The 22,621-nt window shown below is 46.2% G+C and overlaps 3 protein-coding genes across 3 annotated transcripts; 2 read left to right on the top strand and 1 right to left on the bottom strand.

Moving 5' to 3' along the window:
• The first annotated feature begins 828 nt into the window (after positions 1-828).
• On the top strand, positions 829-11,058 carry lrp12 (low density lipoprotein receptor-related protein 12). The gene is made up of 13 exons (XM_079571446.1): positions 829-2,011; positions 2,108-2,164; positions 2,907-3,039; positions 3,306-3,423; positions 3,540-3,606; positions 5,177-5,415; positions 6,732-6,881; positions 6,997-7,218; positions 7,332-7,598; positions 8,734-8,936; positions 9,020-9,152; positions 10,002-10,310; positions 10,376-11,058. Exons 1-13 carry the CDS (start codon positions 1,927-1,929, stop codon positions 10,706-10,708), a joined length of 2,316 nt encoding a protein of 771 aa, XP_079427572.1. The 5' UTR covers positions 829-1,926; the 3' UTR covers positions 10,709-11,058.
• A 2,925-nt stretch (positions 11,059-13,983) lies between these two features.
• On the top strand, positions 13,984-16,766 carry LOC306973715 (uncharacterized protein; the record flags this gene model as incomplete). Its single annotated transcript, XM_079570718.1, has 3 exons — positions 13,984-14,234; positions 15,225-15,281; positions 16,219-16,766. The coding sequence occupies exons 1-3, from the start codon at positions 14,057-14,059 to the stop codon at positions 16,764-16,766; spliced, it is 783 nt and encodes a 260-aa protein (XP_079426844.1). The 5' UTR covers positions 13,984-14,056.
• A 528-nt stretch (positions 16,767-17,294) lies between these two features.
• Positions 17,295-22,138, bottom strand: LOC306973433 (uncharacterized protein). Its single transcript, XM_079570356.1, has 7 exons — positions 21,829-22,138; positions 21,244-21,318; positions 20,627-20,692; positions 20,378-20,557; positions 18,514-18,579; positions 17,740-18,435; positions 17,295-17,659 (listed from the first exon to the last, which is right to left on the bottom strand). The coding sequence occupies exons 1-7, from the start codon at positions 21,986-21,988 to the stop codon at positions 17,331-17,333; spliced, it is 1,572 nt and encodes a 523-aa protein (XP_079426482.1). The 5' UTR covers positions 21,989-22,138; the 3' UTR covers positions 17,295-17,330.
• Positions 22,139-22,621: the final 483 nt, after the last annotated feature.

Below are 22,621 nucleotides of genomic sequence, written 5' to 3'. Positions count from 1 at the left end.
GCCCGCACGGGGAAAGCTGTGGCGCGTTTTGTCGGTAACTTACGGTAGTAGCACAACACAGTATCGAAAGTACTTTTTCCTCCTCTCATGAGAACACCTGGGGCTCGTGCACCCAGGAAAACTTTCCCTAATAAAAAAAGAGAAAATAGGTGTAAGATATAACGTGTAAAACACAAAAGCCGTTAATCGCTTCTCTTCGAACATAGTCATAAAAGCTACGTGTCGCGTGCTGCGCAGCTGTACAGCTGTTTGGCTCAGCGCGGCCTCAGACTCTGTGCATGTGACAAACTGAAACCTTTTCACGCATTTTTATCTGGTGAAATAACACGTAGCAAAAAATAACTGGATTTTTTTTTAGAACACATTTTTATTATGGATATGTTTGCAGCTTTGACAGGCTACCTCAGATATTCCCAAAGTCTGGGACATTATGGCCCCTTGATCAATCAAAAAGTATTCAAAGGAATTTGTGATTATTTTAATTACATAATTATTAGAAACATCGAGCTATGAGAGTAGGAACAATAATGGTTTGACTTGTCCAAATACATTTTTTTAAATTGATTTATTGGACAGGGATATTGCAAGTCACATACAAAACAAGCCTGTTACTGATACATATATGTTACACATGTTACTGATATATATATATATATATATATATATGTATATATATATATATATAAATAAAAATGTTTAATGATGAGCCACAACGGCATGTCGAACGAACCATGGGATTTTTTTTATGTCGGACCCCGACACGTGAGTGGGAGTGTAATGAAAAAGCTGTCCCTGAAGTGGGCGGAGTCTGTGTGAGCTGGGGGCGGGGTTTATCCGCTGCAGCTGTTCTGTTGTTTAGAATTGAGCTAACGGCTAACGGCTAACACCAAGAACCCCCCCGCTTGGATCCCCTCAAGCCGCGGACATGTCTCTGAAAAACAGTGGCTCGTCACCAAAACCGAACACGGGACTGTGACACCTCTCCCGGGGCTCGCACTGGGCCGCTCGGGCACGGGACTCCCGGTTTATACCTCATTTCTGCGGATTTTCTCCGAGCAGTAGCGCGCTAGCATCGTTAGCATGTTGTTAGCCACGGACCATTGTTATGTGCCAAAGTTACTGTCATGATATAAACGCGTTATGCAGAAATAGTCATTAGTCCAGGCCTCGGGCGCAGTATGGGCTTAGCTTGTTTGTATTGCAGTGTTATTCAGTAGCTGTTAATCGTCCTAAAACGTAAAATAGTATTTATTTTCACAATAAGCTAACGTTAGCACTGCCCATGTTTGGATGCTGTAACCAAAGCTCCGTCCATCCCTCCCATTTCTGGACAGATCTTTGTTGTCGTTTTCAAAACATTTTCAAAGTCAGTTTACAGTTTACTATAAATTCCAGTACGCGTTGTATTATTTGAATATTTAGTCATTTCCCCCCCAAAAAAGAGACGATTTAGCATCTCCTTTGAGCCTTGTACTGTCCCTCTTTCAGCCTTACTTTGCTATTTGTCACTATGTTCGTTTATGATTTAAATTATTAGTTAATTCCTTGATCAAGGCTTTAAACCCACAGAGATATTGTGGTAAACCGTGGGTAGACAAAAGTTGCAAGGGCCTCATTAGTTTGGTACTAAATTATTTTGGCTTCACTTTAGTTGGTGAGAGTAGAGCTGTTATTCTTTGTTTTGTTAAACCTATATTTTTTACATAAACTATTTATTTTATTTAACTTATTTATACATGTATTTTTTGTCGCATTAAGTAAACTTGTTGTTAGACTAAAGTTTCAGATTTGGTGTTATTGTCATACCGGGTACAGACGCGCTCATTCCCTTGTGTCCGGCGTGTTTTGGTGCGCACGCTGCACTGTTTTTGGCTGTATTGTTTGCGGATTGAGCTGGGCCGTGTAGATGTGGTCCACAGCAATTTGATGACCTTGACACTTCATCACCGTCCTCTTCATCACTGCAACATGGCACTATCGGCGGGAGTTCACCTGCTCGTGCTGCTGTCAGGTGAGACCACACACCTGGGCACGAGACGAACTGGAATGGAGAGGTTTTACTTCTTTTGGTGGTTCGGCGTTTGAACATCATTGTGTTGTTTTCCAGGCTGCGTGGTTGCGTCTCAAAGGGATGAAAATGTCTACGTATCTGGGATCACCAACGGTCAGTACCAACAGTGTGGAGAACCGGCTCTAAATTGTTCCAATTACATTTAAGTGTGCCTTTAAACCTGTAGATCGTGCCTTTCATCCATTTTCCATACAGTTGAATCCTTATATTTCATTATTTTATGGTTGGAAGTTTGTAGTGAAATGGTGAAGCTCAGGACCTCGTCTTTAGTATATAGCACTAGTTTATTTAAAAGAATGGTTATATCAAATTTGGGCGACACAATAAAATCCAGATCGCAAGAAGCCATGATGTATCGCTAAATCAGATGTACGCATCTTATATCGCTAACACAGGTCAAAACAAAAACGCAAAGCAACATAAAAGCTTTAAACTTTTATGTTTATGTATGATTTTCCTAATTTTATTCAATTTTAGCCTCGATTTAGTCTCTTTTTAAGCCTCACATTTTCCCCCCTCATTTTAATAGATTGTACTGTGTTGAAATGGTTACATAAGATATAGCTGCAAGTTGTAAACTGTTCATAAACTCGTCCCTGTGAAGTGTGAGATGCTACTAATATGTGAGGAAAGTTTGGAATGAACAACAACATGCTAATGTCTGCGCGAGCTCTCAACATGCTAACATTTTCATTTTGTGGCTCCCTCTTTCATTGTTTGTAATAATTAATGCAGAAAAATCAAGTATACGTAGGGCCTTTAAGTCCAAGTTTAGCCCTAGTGTATTCCCGGTTAAGTCCTAATTCGTCCCGGTCTAACCCGCCTCTCTCCTCAGTCTGCAGTGAGGTGGTCCAGCTCCGGTCCTCCTCCGGTCTGGTGTCCAGCCCTGGATGGCCGTTTCAGTATCCGTCTAAACTCAACTGCAGCTGGAACATCAGAGCACGGCCCGGGGACACAGTCACTATCAGGTGAAAAGACAAGACAAGACAAGACTGCAACTACTACTACTTCTGCTGGCTCCAGAGCAAAGCTACTCTCAAAACATAAACATTTAATTTACAAAAATGGAGCATGTGACACCCTCCTTTTGGGGCATCTAGATTAGGGACATTAAGCAGGGTGAGATTTAATTTGTTTTTGTCTGCACAGCTCAGTTACAAGCTGCAAGAGTGACATATTAGTTGTAGCGCCAGCACTTTAGCCACAGCTCACAGTCTTCCTCTGTTCCCTGTAGTTTCCTGGACTTCTCGCTGCAGTCATCTCAGCGCTGCTCCTCCGATTATCTGCTCATCGACGGACTCCGGCTGTGTGGGTCCAGCAGACCAGCTCCGTATACCTCCACCAGCAACCAGGTACTGTTACTGCGACTACTACTACTACTACTGCTTTTACCACCAGTAGGAACAAGGAGCCCTTATTGCTACTACCACTACATTACAGTCCTCTCTAACCGTGTGTTTTGTTGCAGGTGTCCGTACATTTCCACTCGGATGGTGCGGTCAGCGCCAAGGGCTTCAGGCTGGAGTACAGCTCAGGTAATACCTCCGGCTCACCTCCAGGGGGAGCCGCAGCTGTGTAAACAGAGCGGAGCATTGTGGGAGATGAAGTTATGTAACTCTGTTAATCTGGATTACGCTCAAACATCATTCTGTCAGACTGTTCTCTGAAAAACAACTTAGAACCACAGCAAACGGCTTCACTGACGAGACGCGTTATAAAAGGCTTAAAGTGTAAATGACAGGGGTTTGTTTCTCTCATTTTGACTTGGTTTAACTGATAATGTTTGTGGCTAGTATTACGGCTAGTTTTACACCTGCCAAGTGCCAGTTTTAGGAAGACAAGGTGAAATAAATTGCTATTAACATTCTAAAACACACATCTGGAGATTTCCATACACACAAAGTGTATGGAAAATCATACAAAAAGCTGCTCGTCTCTCAGGTCATTAATAAAACTCTAGACAGGACGTTTGAGCCGATTGTTCTAAAAACCAAATTCAAATTAAAGTAATGTAAAAGGAGGTTCAGAATTTGCCATGCATTAAAGAAAAAAGTCATTTAATGAATTGCCAAAATCAAGGCCTTAAATGCCACTAAAAAGCATTAAATTGGATTCAAACTGGGATTAAATGTATATTTATTGTAAAGCTATGACTAACATTAAGTTGCAGTTTTGGCTGAAAGGACACTTTCGCTCGTTCTCTTTCAAATCTTAAAGGCCCTATACCTGATTTTTTTTATTTTTATTCTAAGCAATGAAATCAGAACCCACTAAATTAAAATGTTACTTGTGGTCCAAACTCATTCTTAACTTTCCTAACAAGTTTATCGGCACATTTGACAATTTTCACAAAAATGCGAGAGAAAATTGCCTGAAAGTTCATCAAATTGATACACATGTTTTATAATTTGATGCAGTGTTTTCCCCACAAATGTATGAGTTTTCCTAAAAGAGGGTCAAATAAATGCCATTTCTAGAAGTACAATCAGGTATAGATCCTTTAAGGAATTAAATATGTGCAGATTTTTTTCTGCATTTGTGGCATTGTAATATGGTATTTGTAAATAAAACAAATGGTATCAAAAAGCATTAAGTTTTACTTGCTTCGGCCTGTAGAAACACTGTAATTTGAATTAAAGTAATGTGAAAGGAGGTGCAGATTTGGCCGTCAAAATGAAATTGTGGTGATTTTGAAGTCTTTTTAACCCAAAGAAGTCCATCAGTCTGTGTTGGGACCTAATGTTAGCAAAGTATGAACAATAACCACAAACACTGCTCTGTACATTACCGTCAACATACTGAATGAATATATCCATTCATTAATATATAGATTAGTTGAAATTTGAATGTGCAAAATGTAAAGGTATTTCCCTATTTCTATCGTCAAACGTGGATGTTAGATGAGGGAAACATGTATAAAAGTTACCTGATCAAAGTCCATGAAAAAAATGACCAAGAGAAGTAGAGTCTGTTAGTTTACACGAGCCTCTGAGTCGTGTGGACAGTCACAACATGGCCGCCAGAGCTGGACAATATTTCCAATGGATTACGATGGCACTGTCCAGTTTTATTCTAGATCTAAACTTTCACATGTATCCTGTCCAGGCCGTCCCTCCTCTGCGTCCTGCGCCCCTGACCAGTTCCACTGCTCGTCCGGGCGCTGTGTCCCGGAGTCGTGGAGGTGTAACTCTCAGGATGAATGTGGAGACGGCTCAGATGAGGAGCTGTGCATGGACTCCTTCACGCCCTGCTCCTTCAGCCAGTTCCCCTGTGTCTCCAGATACACTCGCATCTACACCTGTTTACCTCAGAGCCTGCGCTGTGACGGGAGCATCGACTGTCAGGTACTGAACGGAGCACACCACCTTATGGGGGCGGGGCAGGGGCTGACTGTGTATACCACACATAGACAGGAAATATATGATGATGATGATGATGATGATGATGTCCAAAAGGAGCAGAAGGAAGTTCAGGAACAATGAAGTACATTCATTTTGCAATACAAAAACTTCCAAATGTGATTGAAGATCCTCTTCATCTTGTGCCTGTTCTGACCTGGGCTCAGCACTGTATGTGCCTAAAATGTTCACTCGTGCGACTGAACATTTTACCTGAGTCACTGCCCTGATCCTCACCACACCCCTCCTCAGACACTTTAGTGAGCACTGACACTACAGTCATGAACAAAGACACTCTTCATTCCAATGCTTCTGTACACTGTACGGACCTCAGGCGCAACACGGACGTGCAGACTTTAATTTAATGATTTCAGCAAAGTTTTCATCATCATTGTTTTTTTAGATGCATCGTCGATTACAGTGAAAATATTGTCATCGGGATTTAATATTAAACTATTGACTAAATATTGCCTTTTACATTGGCTTTCTTAGGGACAGCAAGTTAGAACTATTTTTGTGAGTAGGCATTTGCACTTATACAAGGAGAATCAGAGTAGTTTTTATTGCCATTGTTTGAGAACAGGTTCACAAACTAGGAATGCTATAGGGGCATGTAAAAGTAAACATGGCAAGACAGCAACAATTTGACATTGAACAGTAGGATTGTATTCACAGATGTGTAGGTGTATATAGTGATTGTAAGGATTACAAAACATGGCGGTAAGACAGACATGTCAGTTTTTGAGCAGTGATTCTCAATTATTTTTTGTTACGCCCCCGTTAAGATGAATAAAATATTTCAGCTTGTCACATTGCAGGGCGTGGAGAATATACAGTCTTTAGCCTGCACTCGTCTCCACTGCCCCACGGAACAGAGAGTGAATCGAAGCTATGACTAGTCTTGTTTGTCATAAGGAGTTTCAAAATCGGTGTTTTTAGCAGAGGTTCTCAGAGTTGATTCCCATGCAAGTGCGGGGTGTGGCCTGTTCATGCCCGGCCTCGGTTGCCTTCTCTGGTGCTGGTGTTGTCTTTTGTTGATGACAGGAGATCATAGCTGCAGTGACATGTCTCTCGCAGCTCGTCTTTGTCTGTACGACGTTTTTTTATTTGTAATATTTGTCACACATTACACAACCCAAGATCTTCCCCAGGATAAGCATTTGTTCATCCTAAACGACCAGGGTTAAGTTACCTCGTAGTGTAGGGCTCGGGTCTCACCCAAAGGTCTATCCTGAGTCTAACTCTGCTGTCTCTCCGGCCAGGACCTGAGTGATGAGGTGGACTGTGACGTTCCTTTCTGTGGAGAACGTCTCAAGAACTTCTTCGGTTCCTTCAGTTCTCCCAACTACCCTGACTTCTACCCCCCCGGGTCCAACTGCACCTGGGTCATCGACACGGGGGACCACCGCAAGGTAAGAGCTGTGCTAGGACTGTACCAGGACTGTACCAGGACTGAACCAGGACTGAGCCAGGTCTGAGCCAGGTCTGAACCAGGTCTGAACCAGGTCTAAATCGCCTCTCTCTCAGGTGATCCTGCGCTTCACGGACTTCAAGCTGGATGGGACCGGCTTTGGGGACTTTGTGAAGGTCTTCGATGGTCTGGACGAGAACCCCCGGCGTCTGCTCCGGGTCCTGACGGCGCTGGACTCCAGAGCTCCTGTGGCAGTCGTGTCCTCCTCCGGCCAGCTGAGGGTGCACTTCTACGCAGACAAGATCAACGCGGCCAGAGGCTTCAACGCTACGTACCAGGTACTACTGCGGCCACTATTACAGATACTACTATTGAGTATACTGATACAACTGCAGGTTTCCCTTGTTTGCTTCTATAGTCTGTGTTTAAGGCGGTATCCTCTGTTTCCCAGGTGGAAGGTTTCTGCCTGCCCTGGGAGCTGCCCTGCGGGGACAGTTTCGGCTGCTACAGTTCGTCCAATCGCTGCGACGGCTACTGGCACTGCCCCAACGGCCGCGACGAGGCCAACTGCTCGTGGTGCCAGCAGAACGAATTCCCCTGCTCCCGGAACGGTGCCTGTTACCCCCGATCAGACCGCTGCAACTACCAGAACCGCTGTCCCAATGGCTCCGACGAGAAGAACTGCTTCAGCTGCCAGCCGGGCAACTTCCACTGCAAGGTGCGGCCCTTATACTAGAGAGCTGCCAAACACTGCACAATACCAACTTATCAGGAGACATTCCCTCATTTATGGTCCCGCAGTCTTAGAAACCTTAGGAGGCTCATTAGTGGAGAGAATCTGATGCACTGGATTCTTTCTGCTGTTTCCATAATGAGCACTGTAGTCGGAGAGAACTCGTAGCCTTTTATTTGGAACAATAAATGATGGTAAATGACGTAGAAACGATCTAATTTACAGATCCACATAATCTGTATAAAATGTACACTTTGCTTATGGCAAGAAAATGCCTCCGAACCCCCTGATACTTGAAGGGACTATACAGAGTTTAAAAATGTTAAAATGAAGTATTTCTTTCTTCCCCTACATGTTCCAGCCATGTCCTAACATGTAGAATGAGCTCAGACCTGTTCACCACAACTGCCTCTAAAATGTGACTGTTTCACTCAAAAAGTCCGAAGTTCTGTCATGCACGAGCCTAATAAAGAGATTGCAGTTGCGTGTAAGACCTGAGGTGGCAGTAGTAGTAGTAGTAGTAGAGCATAAAAATGACCAACTAAGACCCACAAAAGTTTTTGTCATTTTTTGGTTGAGTTTTTTTGTCATTTTTTGGTTGAGTTTTTGTGACATTTTTGTTGCGTTTACATCCATGTTTTCTTCTCATTTTTTGTGGCTGTTTTGGTGCTTTTTTCCAAAGAAGCTTTTTGATTAGGGTAAAGCCAAACTGGAGAAAATGGGATCCGTTCAGGTGGGAGTTAAGGGGTTAAATAAACACTACCTCAGGACCAAAACAAGACTAAAATGTAACTAAATTAGTGAATGTGTAAGCTCTCAGTCGTACAGGAGTTGTCCATCTTCAGTGAAAGTATTCGAGTTGTCTTCTGTACTCAGTGGTTGGAGTCTCGCACGTTTCGCTGCTCATCCAAGAGGCTTCGTCAGTGAGCTAATGTTCCGTTCAGCCCGCAGCCTAGATAAAGACCAAAGGGAGGCGTTAGGGGAGGAGCCGGGCCTACCCTTGAAGATAAATGCGTGAATGTTTAACCTTGGACAAAACTTTTCTCCCAATCCAATTAAAACACACAACCCCTGACCTCCCCTCCTTCCTCCCTCTCTCATGTACGGATTTGTTTTCCAGAATAACCGGTGTGTGTTCGAGTCGTGGGTGTGTGACGCTCAGGACGACTGCGGCGACGGCAGTGATGAGGAGTCCTGCCCGGTGACGGTGCCCACGCGGGTCATCACGGCCGCTGTGATCGGCTCGCTCATCTGCGGCCTCCTGTTGGTCATCGCTCTGGGCTGCACCTGCAAACTCTACTCTCTGCGCATGTTCGAACGCAGGTACGCCGAGGCTAACGCGCGCTAACCTCAACGCACAGCAACTGCTCTATGGACACTGAACCCAGCGCTCTGATTGGTCACAGGTCGTTCGAGACGCAGCTGTCCCGCGTGGAGGCCGAGCTTCTTAGGAGAGAGGCTCCACCCTCCTATGGTCAGCTGATTGCCCAGGGTCTGATCCCCCCTGTGGAGGACTTCCCCGTCTGCTCTGGTAGTCAGGTAAAGCCTCCTGTAGTAATAGTCTGTGTAGTACTGCACTGTGTATTTGGCGATAGATGAGCTCGTCTGAGACTTGTGTGAGATCAGGATGAAGACGCCACAGATGAAACAGATATTCGCTTTAACCACTTTTATACGGTGCTTTTCTTTGCTGTGTTGTCGTTAGCACCATGCTAAGGAACGCTAGCGCCCGAGCCTTTCCTTGAAAAGATGATCTACTCAAGCAACAGAGAAGCTTCAGTCATTACATGTTTAAAACGGCAGCTCCTAAAGTCTTCACCGTCACGTTTCTGCTGCTGTAGCTGAGCGTAGCTTTAGCTGCATTCTCTGCGTGCGCGTGATTATATTATGTCCACAGCGCTTTTACAAATTACAGCAGTGTAACCGTGCATGACACCATATGGCCCAGCTCGAGTTGCAGTGTTGGTATCTCTGAATTTGATCCGTGCATGAATTGAATCATCTCCATGTGTTTCCAAGAGCACAGTGTGTTCCCTTTGTTGGAAGAGAGAATGTACAGAACTGCAGAGCTGCATCTTTGTGCTTCTGTAGCTAAAAAACAATTGGATTCTTTTTGGAAAACACTTCCATGTGCATGTTGTGATGTTACCTTCTATAAACATAAAAAAAAACAATAAAGTACCAGTTCTTCTCTTTTTTTAGCCTTTAAAAGGAGAAAACTATTCTAAATTGAAATGACAAGAAAGTGAAATAGAAATCAATCTAAATCCAAAGGTTGTGTGTGTGTGTGTGTGTGTGTGTGTGTGTGTGTGTGTGTGTGTGTGTGTGTGTGTGTGTGTGTGTGTTTGTGTGTGTGTGTGTGTGTGTGTGTGTGTGTGTTGTGTTCAGGCGTCTGTCCTGGAGAATCTGCGCCTGGCTGTGCGCTCTCAGCTCGGCTTCCCCTCGCTGCGCTTCTCTCGCCGCTCCTCTTGGGGGCGGTGGTTCTCCTCGCGCCGCCGCTCGTCAGTGGCACTTGTGTCCTCGGAGCTGGAGGCGGGGCGTCTCAACGGCGATGGCTCTGAGGGAGCAGAGCCTCTTCTGCAGGAGGCGGAACCGGAGGGCGCTGTGGGCGGGGCAACACAGAAGGTTCCCATGGAAACAACCACCACCACAACAGCAGCAGCAGCAGCAACAGCAGCAGCACCACGGCTCAGTCGGGTACGTCCAAATCTCCCTGTCCTTCCCCTCTTCTCCATTCTCATTTTGGTGCGGTCTCTCTGCAGCCTCTGGACACGAGCTCCGTCTCCACGGCGACTCTACAGCGACTCGCCTCCAACCTGCAGCGGCTCCTCAACCCTGACCGTCACCGCGGCGAGGACCAGCCTCCCCGACAGCGCGGCAACGGGTCCGAGAACCACCACGGCGGCGGCGACGGGCCTCAGCATCAGCGCGGGAATGGAACCTGCGACCGCTGCGGCAAAGTCCACACGGCCGCCGCGGACGCCTGCTCCGCTCCCCGACAAAACCGGGACCCGAGCCAGGATCCGGACCTCAGCCAGAGTCTGACCCAGGACCAAAGCCGAGAGAGCAGCGACGACGAACTACTGCTGCTGTAGAAAACCTGCCCAGGAGCACTGCATCCATCCTCCTCTGTACCCTCCACTCACTTTCCCTCCTCTGCACCAAACCGACCGCTCCACGTCAGGGTCACACTTCCCACTCCGTCCCAGATAAAGCGGCCAGCTGGATGCGGAGCACACGGAGCAGTCCAATAGCGGTACCAGACTTTGATCATGTGACAGATGGAACGGCGGCTCGGTTTCCGAAGCACAAACTGGGGACTGTCCCTCGCGTGTCCCTCGTTCACAGAGTCAAACGGTACATGTGGTTCTTGCGGTTCTCAGACGTCCAGCAAAATCTGAACAAAAATCTAATCAAATCCAACCGGTTCATTCATTGAGAGCTTACCTCTCGGAATTATTCCAGACTAAAAGATGTCAAAGTCAATTCTTTATGGATGTGTATCTCTGTGTAGTCGTCCTAGGACTTTTAAAGTGTTTTTTGTCAGGTGATAATAATTATAACCATTTTGCATTTAAAGAACTTAAAAATTGAGCAGCATCAGCTTCGTGGTTGTATAAGCTACGCAGCGGCGGAGTGATCTGATAAAAAATAGTCCCTCAAAATGTGCTAATTCACGTGGTTCAAGGTCAGTTGTATTTCAAAAATGTATTCTATGGACACAGACATTTATATGGTTAGTCTGGAGTTATAAATGATTGGCCTCAGGTGCTCTGTGCTCGGGTCAGACTGTGACTGACCAGAGACATGCACTAGCCTAGCACCACTAAACTCCTCAAATATAAGGACTGCATGAAGTAAAAAAAAAAATCTCCAGAAATCAACAACACTCTGGATAACTTGGAAATGAGGCCCTATGTCAAAAATCCTGAAATATCCCTTTAATAATACTTGGTTTTCGATAACGATACCTTCCCATACCTATGCTAAAGTATTTGTCATCTAGAACCAGAAAACAGAACAACCATGTTTGGAAGATAGTTGTATTCACAATATGAATATGCTTTCGATACTTAAATTTTTATACCGGTACCTCCGCTTACTGATATAACGGTTCTCAGCCCAAGGAACCACTGCATTTCACTGAATCGACGCACTTCGCCGGGGGAAAACGGATTTGTCGAACTTTCTTCAGTGAATCAGAGGCGGGTAAATAGTGTTAGATTATGTTGACCCTCTGCAGTGTTTTAGGGAAATGTTCAAATCGGTCTATTATCATTTCCATCTGAAATTTGCGAGTTTCTTGATTTTTCTACTGAGAACCATCAGAACCAGAACCACATAGAACCGGTCCAGGCCCTGCAGCTTTCCTTGAACTCGATCCGGACCATTCAGCTGCTCCTTATCCTGGGCCGGAGTATTTATTCTGGACCTGTTCCTCTTTGTTGTTTCTTGTTTTGTTGTAGTTGTTTTTTTTTCTGCATGATTTATTTTCCTTTGGGTCAAAAAAACCCCTGAGAATTAAAAACAATTCCACTGTCGCCCTTTGGTCGGTTCATTTGTACAGTTTAAAGATCCCACTGTCCCAGGGAACAACTGCACTTAGTATTTGAGTGTTCCAGTTTCCCCTACCTAAAACATGCATGATAGGGTCAGGTGGACTTCTCCTGGTTACATAAAGAGGAAATGAAAATGGCTTTAAACCAAAGCACAGGAGAGAACTGCGCCCGTGCTCCGCAGGGTTGTGTTTTAGGCTCTGTGCTCTTCACTTGGATGACTCTCGACAGTGTGGCCCACATCCACCGTGATGATCATACAACTGTAGCTTCATGTTTTTCCTTTATTCATTCAGCTATATTTTATGAACCTGCATTTTTTTTTTGCACACATGCTACATGGCTAGTCCACAGAGTTAATGTATCTTGAATGACAAAGCTAAAGTACTTGTATTTTCCTGCACGTTAAGCTTTGTTGATGTGTTTTCTTTCTTTCTGGCCAAAGTGCTACAATACAGACGTATCAGACAGCGTTTTTAACATTAGGGTAAAAACAAAGCTGTGAACAAATCAGGAGAGATAATCAATGTGCACGCTATGTCCTCAGAAGACAAACTAACTACCACAAAAACAGTGTTGGTATTACAAAAGTAATGTGCTACAATATTACTTCTTTCAGTAACTAAGGAATATAACATGTATTAAACAGAATACGGGAATATATTAGTCATTACAATTGAAGTAACTCAAGGTACAAGTGTATTTAAATAGTTTGTATTGATGTACAAAGGAAAAAAATACCAAACTGTCCAAATAAAATGGGCGGCACCAAACACTAAGACCTGCAGTCGTATCGTCATCCAAACAAAACACAAGAGAATGAGATAGAAAAGGAAATCTTTGTTTACTGTTTTCAGTGTGTGTTTTGCCAAAAGTAGAGTTACATTTTTTAAACATATTATGTGATACAAACATTATTTAGACATAGTTTCAAAAATAACGACAAAATGTAGGATGAAGACGCAACAGAGAAGCCTTTAGATTTGGGTAAAGCCGAACTGGAGAAAATGAGCTCGGTTCAGGCGGCGGGTAAGAGGTTAAAGCTGTAACTTCTAATTTAGAATATGTTGTCATTTTAAAGTAACTTGCCCAACACTGCACGAAAAGGAAAATGGATGAAGAATTGAGCTACGACATCCTTTTCAAGGCTCTGTGACGACAACAAAGTCCGGTCGTAACGTCGTAAAGCAGGGGGGCGGCAACTTTGCGTCACGGAGGGCCGAAAAAGAACCATTGTCTGCAAATGTCAATGTTTTACATCTGTGGTTCTCCGAGCTGCGACCCAAATAAAACTAAATTTATAAAATGTTGTATTTACCGCACATTTTTTTATTGAACAAGCCAAAGATTTGATCAAAACAACCCAATAACATGCATTTTAACAGACTCCAATGTGATTCCGTGTAGTTTCAGATGGGAAATATTGAAAAAAAAGTTCCCTACAGGCTCGCGACCCACTTTGGAGTCCCGACCCACCAGTTGAGAATCACTGTTTTACATTATGACCAAGTGGGATGTTCTGCAAGGATATTTAAAAAAAAAAAAACTCTATAAAAACACAATTTCTTGCATTTTTAGAGTACTTTAACAGGTTTTTGATCCCATATTTGCATAATAATATTTCTCGAAATCATATTGGGGGCCAGAGGTTCTGTGCCGGAGGGCCGGATTTGGACCCCGGGCCTGACGTTGCCTCCCCCTGTCGTAAAGACTTCGAGTGAAACGCGTTTCGACCTCCGCAGCGACAGGGGGCAGCAAAACCCTGGACCGCAAAGACACTGTAAACAAACGCTGACCGGAAAAGACACGAGGGAAGAGTTTAGCGCGAGGCTTCGGATGCTGGTTCGGCTCGTGGCTTAGCTCTGGGTCGGTCCCGGTCCGTGTGTGATGTGGTCTGAGGGCGGGCTGGAGCGGCTGAGGGGCGCGGTCCGGGCTCGGCTCCGGGCGGTTCTGGACTCGGACTGTCCGCCGCTGGAGCCCGGGGTCCGCGCCGTGCTGGAGCAGCGCCTGGACTCCGCGGCTCTGGACCTGATGGAGCTGATCCGCAGCGGCGGCGAGGATCCAGGTACGGCCGCCTCCGAAAGTCCGCCCGAGTGAGACGGGACAGAACCGGAGCATTCGGTCCAAATGTGTGTTTACATGACAAAGTGGCGGAAGCGTTTCATTTGCTGCACTTAGTTATCGCACTTTTGAGGTTTTTTTTTCTTCATTCTCTGGGTGGCTTCATATTCAGTCCGTCTCTTTCACTTGCTCAAAACACTTTGTTCCACCTTGTGATGTCACTAAGTAGTGCTCTCGGTTGTTTTTAACCCCTTAACTCCCACCTGAACCGAGCACATTTTCTCCAGCTTTACCCCAATCCAAAAGCTTCTGGAAAAAAGGTGTGAAAATAGCGACAAAACTGAGACTAAAACAGGGATGAAAATGTGGAAAAAATGGACAAAAAATTTACAAAAAAACGAGAAAAATTTGACAATAAAGTGAGAAAAATTTGACGGAAAAATGGACGAAAAAGTGAAAAGATTTTGACCAAAAATAAAAAAAACTACAAAGAATTTGACGAAAAAGTCACGAAAATTTGACAGAAATGAGACGACTGCCCAACAAAAATAGTGATGAAAAAAAATCTGACGATGTGAGGAAAAAGATCAATTTAGTTTTGTAGGTCTTAGCTTTCAAATGAGGTGTTACACTGGCCTACAGGATTTGGGTAAAGCTGAACTGGAGAAAATGCTCTCGGTTCAGGCGGGAGTTAAGAGGTCGAAGTCTGGACTCATTTGGATGATTTTGGTCAAGTTGCCTCCACTATGAACCATATAATTGTTTACTTTTTAGCAGCAGCTACCGTTTACCCCATCGTAACCAGCTTATAGGTGTAGATTATAAATTAGGGCTGAATTACTTTCCACACACACTATAGTTCTATAAGGATTAGCAGCTTTTACATCTGATCTATCTCGTTATTGTGTTGTTTTCAGGTATGACCTAATTTACTGTGGTCACTGCAATGGTAATAACGGCAAAATAATGAAATCATGCCACTCTTCTGTTGTAGTTCCAGTGAATGTGAAGTTGGAGCCGGTCCAGGTCAAACAGGAGCCGGAAATGCCAGGTAACAAAACCCCTGTGTGTGTCAGATGCCCTCCCGGCCTCCACAGGTGGGTGGTCAAAGCATTCGAACATTCAGCGGCGTGTATTTAAGAGCGGTTTAAACCATTCCCCGCACCTTTATTGAGGCTTGGAACCGTCATTCCAGCTCAGCCTCACCATAAATGATCATTTTTGAGGTTTTAATTATGTGGAATTATTGAAATTGCAGTAAATGACTCTCTCTGACGATGTGTGGCAATAAAACAAGAAGCCTGAGGGCGGCACTGTGGGAACTACAGTTCTTATAGGAACTACAGTTCTTATAGGATGGAGCAGATTGTGTGCTGTGGTTTGATAATGAACCTCATCACTGACGCAGAGTGAAGATCAGGGAAAAGTGTGGATTTGTGGCAGATGTTTCGATACAGAAGGACTGGGGTCCGGCTGTTGTTGTGTGAACTGAAAGGGTCTTCAGTTTTCTAGTGAGTATACTGTATTCTACACAGGGGATGGCCAATTATATGTGCTGAAGACCCTCCAATTTGCCCGTCACATATACTGTTGATTACAGTGGAGCGAGCAGCTTAGAGGGAACCGTCTGTCGGGTAGAGGCAGAGCGAGAGGGATGAGATGCCGGTCCCCGCTCTCGTTTTCAGGGGAGGAAATAGATGTGAAGTTTGGGCTGGTCTAATCGGACAGAAAGCACAAAAACTGCACAAATGACTTGGTAGTGGCTATATGGTTTGTTTGTTTGTTTGTTTGTTTACATTATTGTCCCTGTTGGGAAATCTCTCCTCTGCATTTAACTCATCCTTCGATGCCGCTGGGGCGACCCGTAAGGAGCAGTGGTCGATGGCAGTGCCGCGCCCGTGGACCCATCTCCATGATGTAGAGCTCTCTAGTGGTTATACGGGTGTGTCACGTCACCACTGGTCTCACCTGGTTCTGCTGTTTTTCAGAGTTGAACGTTGTTTGTGTGAAAATGGAGCCAGAGGAGCAGGAGATCCAGCCCAGGCCAGAGCCCCCAGTCCCGGACTTAAAACAGGAGCTAAGCCAGAACCTCCACCAGGCTGAGGCATTCCTGTACTGCCCCCAATGCGGCTCGTCACTCGGGGCCCAGGACCGCCTGACAACCCCCCCTGCGCCGGCACTCCATGCCCCGCCGCGGTGCTCCTTGTGTGGGCAGAGCTCCAGCGACGTCCTCCTCCTGGAGCACAACTACACCCAGGACCTCCAGAGCATCCAGGGGGCGCTGGAGCGGGGCGAGGCCGGGTTTTGCTGCTCTGTGTGCGGGCAGGACTTCAGCCAGGTGGGGGCGCTGTTGGAGCACATGTCTCTGCACCTGTCCCTGAGCACGGCTGAGGAGGACTCTGAGGACGGTGAGGCCTGGAGCTTTGAGGACGACGCCTTTGATGGGACGTCACAGGAGACGATCTGCTCCATCTGTGGAGACGCGTTCACAGAGTCAGGGCGGCTGATGGAGCACCTGCGGACACACCTGCGATGACCACACCTGCGGACACGCCTGCGATGACCACACCTGCGGACACACCTGCGATGACCACACCTGCGATGACCACACCTGCGGACACACCTGCGATGACCACACCTGCGGACACGCCTGCGATGACCACACCTGCGGACACACCTGCGATGACCACACCTGCGATGACCACACCTGCGGACACACCTGCGATGACCACACCTGCGGACACACCTGCGATGACCACACCTGCGATGACCACACCTGCGGACACACCTGCGGACACACCTGCGATGACCACACCTGCGATGACCACACCTGCGGACACACCTGCGATGACCACACCTGCGGACACACCTGCGATGACCACACCTGCGGACACACTTGCGATGACCACTGTGCCTTTAACACATACAACATGGAGCTGAGCCTATACTTCATGAAAACTCAATGAGACTGACATCAAATTATTTTGTTTATTTGACTTTTCAGAAAGAAAAAAAAAAAAAAATCACTCATTCAAAAAATAAAGTTGTTCAGTGTAAAATAAGAACACGTGCATTTCTGCAAAAACGTATTGGTCTTAGTTTAGTCTTGGCTTAGTCCTGGTTGGGGCCCTTTTTTCTTGTGTTGCGACATGTGCATCTGCAGCTGGATCCTGAGGAAGAAGGCCTCCTTGCAGACTGCACAGCTGTACGGTCTCTCTCCGGTCTGGACACACAGGTGAGCCCGGAGGTCCAGGAGCCTCCTGAAGGTGCGCCCACAGTCTGGGCACCAGTAAGCTCCAGTAACCACGTGGGTTTTTCGGTGTTGGTACAAACGTGGCAGCCATGAGAAGCCCAGCCCACACACGTCACAGGAGAACGCCGCGCCCGTCTCACTGACCTCGCCCGTGTCGTCCGAGTCCAGAGGAGCACCTGCAGGGGCCACGAGAGAAACCATATATCCACGGTCTTAAAAAAGCAAATCTGTGAAAACGGTCAGCACGGTGACTCACCTTCCTGCGCATCAACGTGGGCTCTGGCTTCATCCGTCACACAAACCTTCTCGTTTGGATTGTTTGTTTTGGATTTATTAAGAAAAGTCTCTCTGAAGTACCTCAAATTCCCTTCGTCTTTACAACTTCTTTCCGTTTTAATTTGAAAGTCCTCCGTCATCTCTCCACTTCCCTCGTATCCTGAAGCTTTGCTCTTCCCAGTATAAAAACCTAGTCTTTCCTGTCCTCTCCCCCCCCCGGTGAAAGCCTCGCAGTGCCGCCTCTTCCTGCCGTGGCTCGGCTGCGCCGCCGCCGCCGCTGTGGAGGGACACAACATTTGGTGACTTTCCAAGGCCTCTTTGGTGAAGAGTTTCCCGCAGAGGCACATGTACTTCACACTTGTATCCTTTTGTTTCACTTTCCTTGGTTTTCGTTTTTTTGAAGCTATTTTCTTGTCTTTGGAGTTGTCTTTTGGGTAAAGAGGATGTAGTTTAATCATGGGAACTTTCAAAGTAAAAACATCAGGAGAACTGTGGGCGTTGACATTTTGCTCTGGTGGGTTGGTTTCCACTTTGTCAGATTGCTGCTGGTTCGAGCGTTTCCCCTCCGTATCGAGGGAGCTCAGGGGAGGGTCCTTGCAGGCGTTTGGACTCGTGAAGGCGCTTAAAGTCACACGGCCACTTTGAATGTCGGTAAACTCCTCAGCGTTTACGGAACCTAAAGATCGACAGCGACAGAAGTGAATTGTCTGGTGCATCTTTGGTGTGAACTGTAAACCAGAGGCAAGAGCTGTACCTGAGAGAGAGCGCCCCCTGTCTGTGGGCTCCTGTTTGACCCGAGGAGGCTCTGGGGCCCCAGGTCCTGAAACACAAGGAGGACATTGTTGGAGCTACATCGACACGAGCACAGCTTTCCTTGTACTGAAAGATGAAGATACAGAATATACAGTGGGAACCAGACGTTTACATAACAGTGTTTCTTACACAGACTCATTTGTGTCGATGCACCACAGAATAAAAAAAAAAAAATCTGCCTGTATAAACACGCTTACACAGGCAGTCAGTGGCTTTGTATCTAACACATACATTTAAATTTACGAGCTAATGTGCGGTGTACGTGCCAAGATTCTTATGTCCTGCGTATAATTTATCTTCACTTTAACAAAGCTTAAACCAGCGCATTTCAAAGCAGAGTCTGATGTTCAGAATGAGCTGGTCACTGGGACAAATAAAGGCTATTTGCCTTGAGATTCCTGCAAACCCGACCCGAGGCCTGGTCGCCTCCCGCGGGAGGTGTTCCAGGCATGTCCTAGTGGGACAAGGCCTCGTGGAAGGCCCAGGACACGGTGGTGGGACTATGTCTCCGAGCTGGCCTGGTGTCGCCTCGGGGTCCCCCCAGAACAGCTGGAGGAGGTGTGTGTGGATCGGGAAGTTTGGGCATCTCTGCTGAGACTGCTGCCCCCGCGACCCGGCCCCGGATAAAGCGGAAGAAAATGGATGGATGGATGGATGCCTTGAGATTTGTACTTGTTCCTCCCCGTCGTGCACCTGCGTGTCTCCATCAGCAAGACGCACAGCGTAGAAGCTGTGCCGTGACAACACCCATGTTAGAATTTCTGTTACTTTCTACAAGTCAGAAGTTTACATACACTAAGATGACTATACCTTTAAACAATTTGGGAAAGCCCAGATGACGATGTCATGACCTTAGAAGTCTGGTTCATCCTTGTGCAATGTCAAGACACTTGAAGGTTCCAGGTTCATTGGTTAAAACAATGATGGAAATGTCCAGCAAATAAAGCAAATAAATAAAGGATAAAGACCTTAATTTTTGACGACATATCCTGTGTGACAACAAAACAAAAAAATAGAATTGTTTGGCCATAATGACCGTCACATTTGTAGGAAAAAGCCTGAGAACACCATCCCAACTGTGAAATACGGGGGGGCAGCATCATGCTGTGGGGTTGTTTTGCTGCGTGAGAGACTGGTGACTTCACAAAAATAGATGACATCATGAAGAAAGAACTCTATGTGGAAATATTGGAGCAACATCAAGACATCAGCCAGGAAGTCAAAGCTTGGGCACAGAATAGATGGATCTTCCAAATGGACAATGATCCAAAGCAAACTGGCAAACTGGTTACAAAGCTGCTTAAGGAAAACAAAGTCAATGTTTTGAAGTGGTCATCACGAAGTCCTGATCTCAGTCCAGTTGAAAATGTATGGGCAGAGCTGTAAAGGCATGTGCACCAAGGTGGTTACAAATGTGACTCAGTTACACCAGCTCTGTTTGGAGGAATGGACCAAAATTCCTCCCAACTATTGTGAGAAACCTGTGGAAGGAAATCCAAAACGTTTGACCCAAGTTACAGTATATAGTAAAAAGGCAATGCTATACAAATATTAATGAAATATATGTAAACTTTTGGTTAATTATTAAATTTCTAATTGATCTAAAACAGTAAAAGTTCATTCTAGTTTCATGTCAGACCGTGAGTAAAAAATTGCAAATTTGTCTTTTTATGTGTGTATGTAAACATCTGGTTCCCACTGTAGTTTGTTAACATGGACAATCGCACAGTAGGGCAGTAACCATAGCAACGCATTGTAAACATAATCACCCCACAACTGCTATACACTGAACAGGGAGTGTTTACCTAAACCTCTGCAGGAGGTGATAGAATCAGACTGTTGCAGGTCACATTTTTCAGTGTCCTTTTCCAGCTTTACTCCAAAGTTGGAGCCCAGGCCCTTGCAGGTGTCCGGGCCGGTGAGGGTGTTTAACGAAGTTACACAGTTGATTTGAATCTCGTTAAACTCCTCCACTTGAGCAGCAGCTGAAGATTCACAGAAAAAGAAAGGTTTATTTTCAGGGTGTGACTGTAAAGCAGATGTAAATGCTGTACCTGAGAGAGAGCACCCCTCGTCTGTGGGCTCCCATTCCACCTCAGGAGAGTCTGGGGGCTGCGGATCTGCAACAAACAAACACATGAGTAAAGCTATGTTCACACTGAAGCACCAGGGCCTGACACAGTCTGGACCCGGACACCAACAGGGCCTGACACAGTCTGGACCTGACACAGTCTGGACCTGAACACATGCAGGGCCTGACACAGTCTGTACCCGGACACCTGCAGGGCCTGACACAGTCTGTACCCGGACACCTGCAGGGCCTGACACAGTCTGGACCTGAACACCTGCAGGGTCCGACACAGTCTGGACTTGAACACCTGCAGGGTCCGACACAGTCTGGACCTGAACACCTGCAGGGTCCGACACAGTCTGGACCTGAACACCTGCAGGGCCCGACACAGTCTGGACCTGAACACCTGCAGGGTCCGACACAGTCTGGACCTGAACACCTGCAGGGTCCGACACAGTCTATACCTGAACACCTGCAGGGTCCGACACAGTCTGGACCTGAACACCTGCAGGGTCCGACACAGTCTATACCTGAACACCTGCAGGGTCCGACACAGTCTGTACCTGAACACCTGCAGGGTATCATATATATCCTTAGTACCTGGGTCAGAGAGGCTGTCCCTCTGTGGCTCCTGTTTGACCCGAGGTACCGGGAACTGGACACCTGTAGAACACACTGCAGAGAACACACTTTAAGCCAGATGCCATACCAGTGGTCAGCCCTGTTTCTGGTAGGCCTATATCTGCTCGAGAGGTAAACATTAGGATCGGAAGTGAGATATTTTTGACAAGATGATGACAGAAATTGCACAAATCAAAATGAGGGGGTCGCCGTGTCGTCACGTCCGAGTCACTGGTGGGCAACGCACATGTATTAAATACATGTTAATAGGACTGCGGTGGATCAAAACATCGTTCACAAACAGAGCACCGCATCTGTGAAAAGATCGGTGCCGTAAAACAGCAACAATAAACAGCTCTTCAAGCTCGGATAAATCTGCTGTTTGCCCCCCAGTCACCAAGACATCCGGTGAAAAAGGCGGAAATAAACAACAGCAGCGATCCTCCCTTTAGTGGGACAAGAGCCCATTTTCAACACGTCGTTCCATTTTACTCTGTTATTAAAAGTGAACCACAACTAAAGCAGGACACACGGAGGCTAAACTCATCCATGACTGACACGTGCCTCTCCTCAGCGGCTCCTCTGGTGCCTTGTCCGCCTCGAAGTCCTCCAGAGCCCGGTCCAGCTCCTGCAGGACCTGGGTCAGGACCTGGTCCATAACCTGGTCCATAGCCGCGGCCAGCCGGTCCCGAAGCAGCGACCGGAGAGCGGCCGCCACAGACATGCTCCGACCCGGGGACAAACCAGCCACAGACCGACCCACAGGAACCACAGCTAAATGCCCGGGCGGAGTGAGGCCAAAGGCGGGCTTAATGTAGCGGAGAACCGTAAAACCAGGCTAGAAAACAAACGTAGAAACAGCTGTAAGTGGACAAACACTCTATCCCGAGCTGGACCGAGCTAACCGACACAAGGCGGGAAGTAAACATTAGCTAAGCGGCGGAAGACTAACAAGTTTAAATGTGCCTTTAATATAAAACGAGAGAATCACACACGAGGAACAGCTGTAAAATTGCCTTTTATTTGTAACTTTCGAAAATTGTGATCAGAAAAAAGCGTAGGTTTAAATTAACTCCAAATTCCCAGCACTATTTTACGGTTTGTGTTTTATTTTGAAGAAACCGCGGATGTGAACAGTGGCGGATGTAGCGAGCACAGCTTTTGGGCAGTGGGTGGGGCGACATGCCTTCATGTGGTCTCGTAATTATGGTAAATACCATTCGTCGAGTGTGAATTTGCACATGAACACCACCTCATCTCGCATTTTACACTGGGAAACTATATATATAATGTTGATCCCCGAGTTCCCGAGATGATATAACCTTTGACCTTTCAACACAACAGAGAGCAACGATAA

The sequence above is a fragment of the Gobius niger genome (assembly GCF_951799975.1).
Source record: "Gobius niger genome assembly, chromosome: 14".
Classification (NCBI taxonomy): Eukaryota; Metazoa; Chordata; class Actinopteri; order Gobiiformes; family Gobiidae; genus Gobius; species Gobius niger.
Note: the sequence above shows the minus strand (reverse complement) of the source record. Positions and strands in the feature narration are given on the sequence as shown.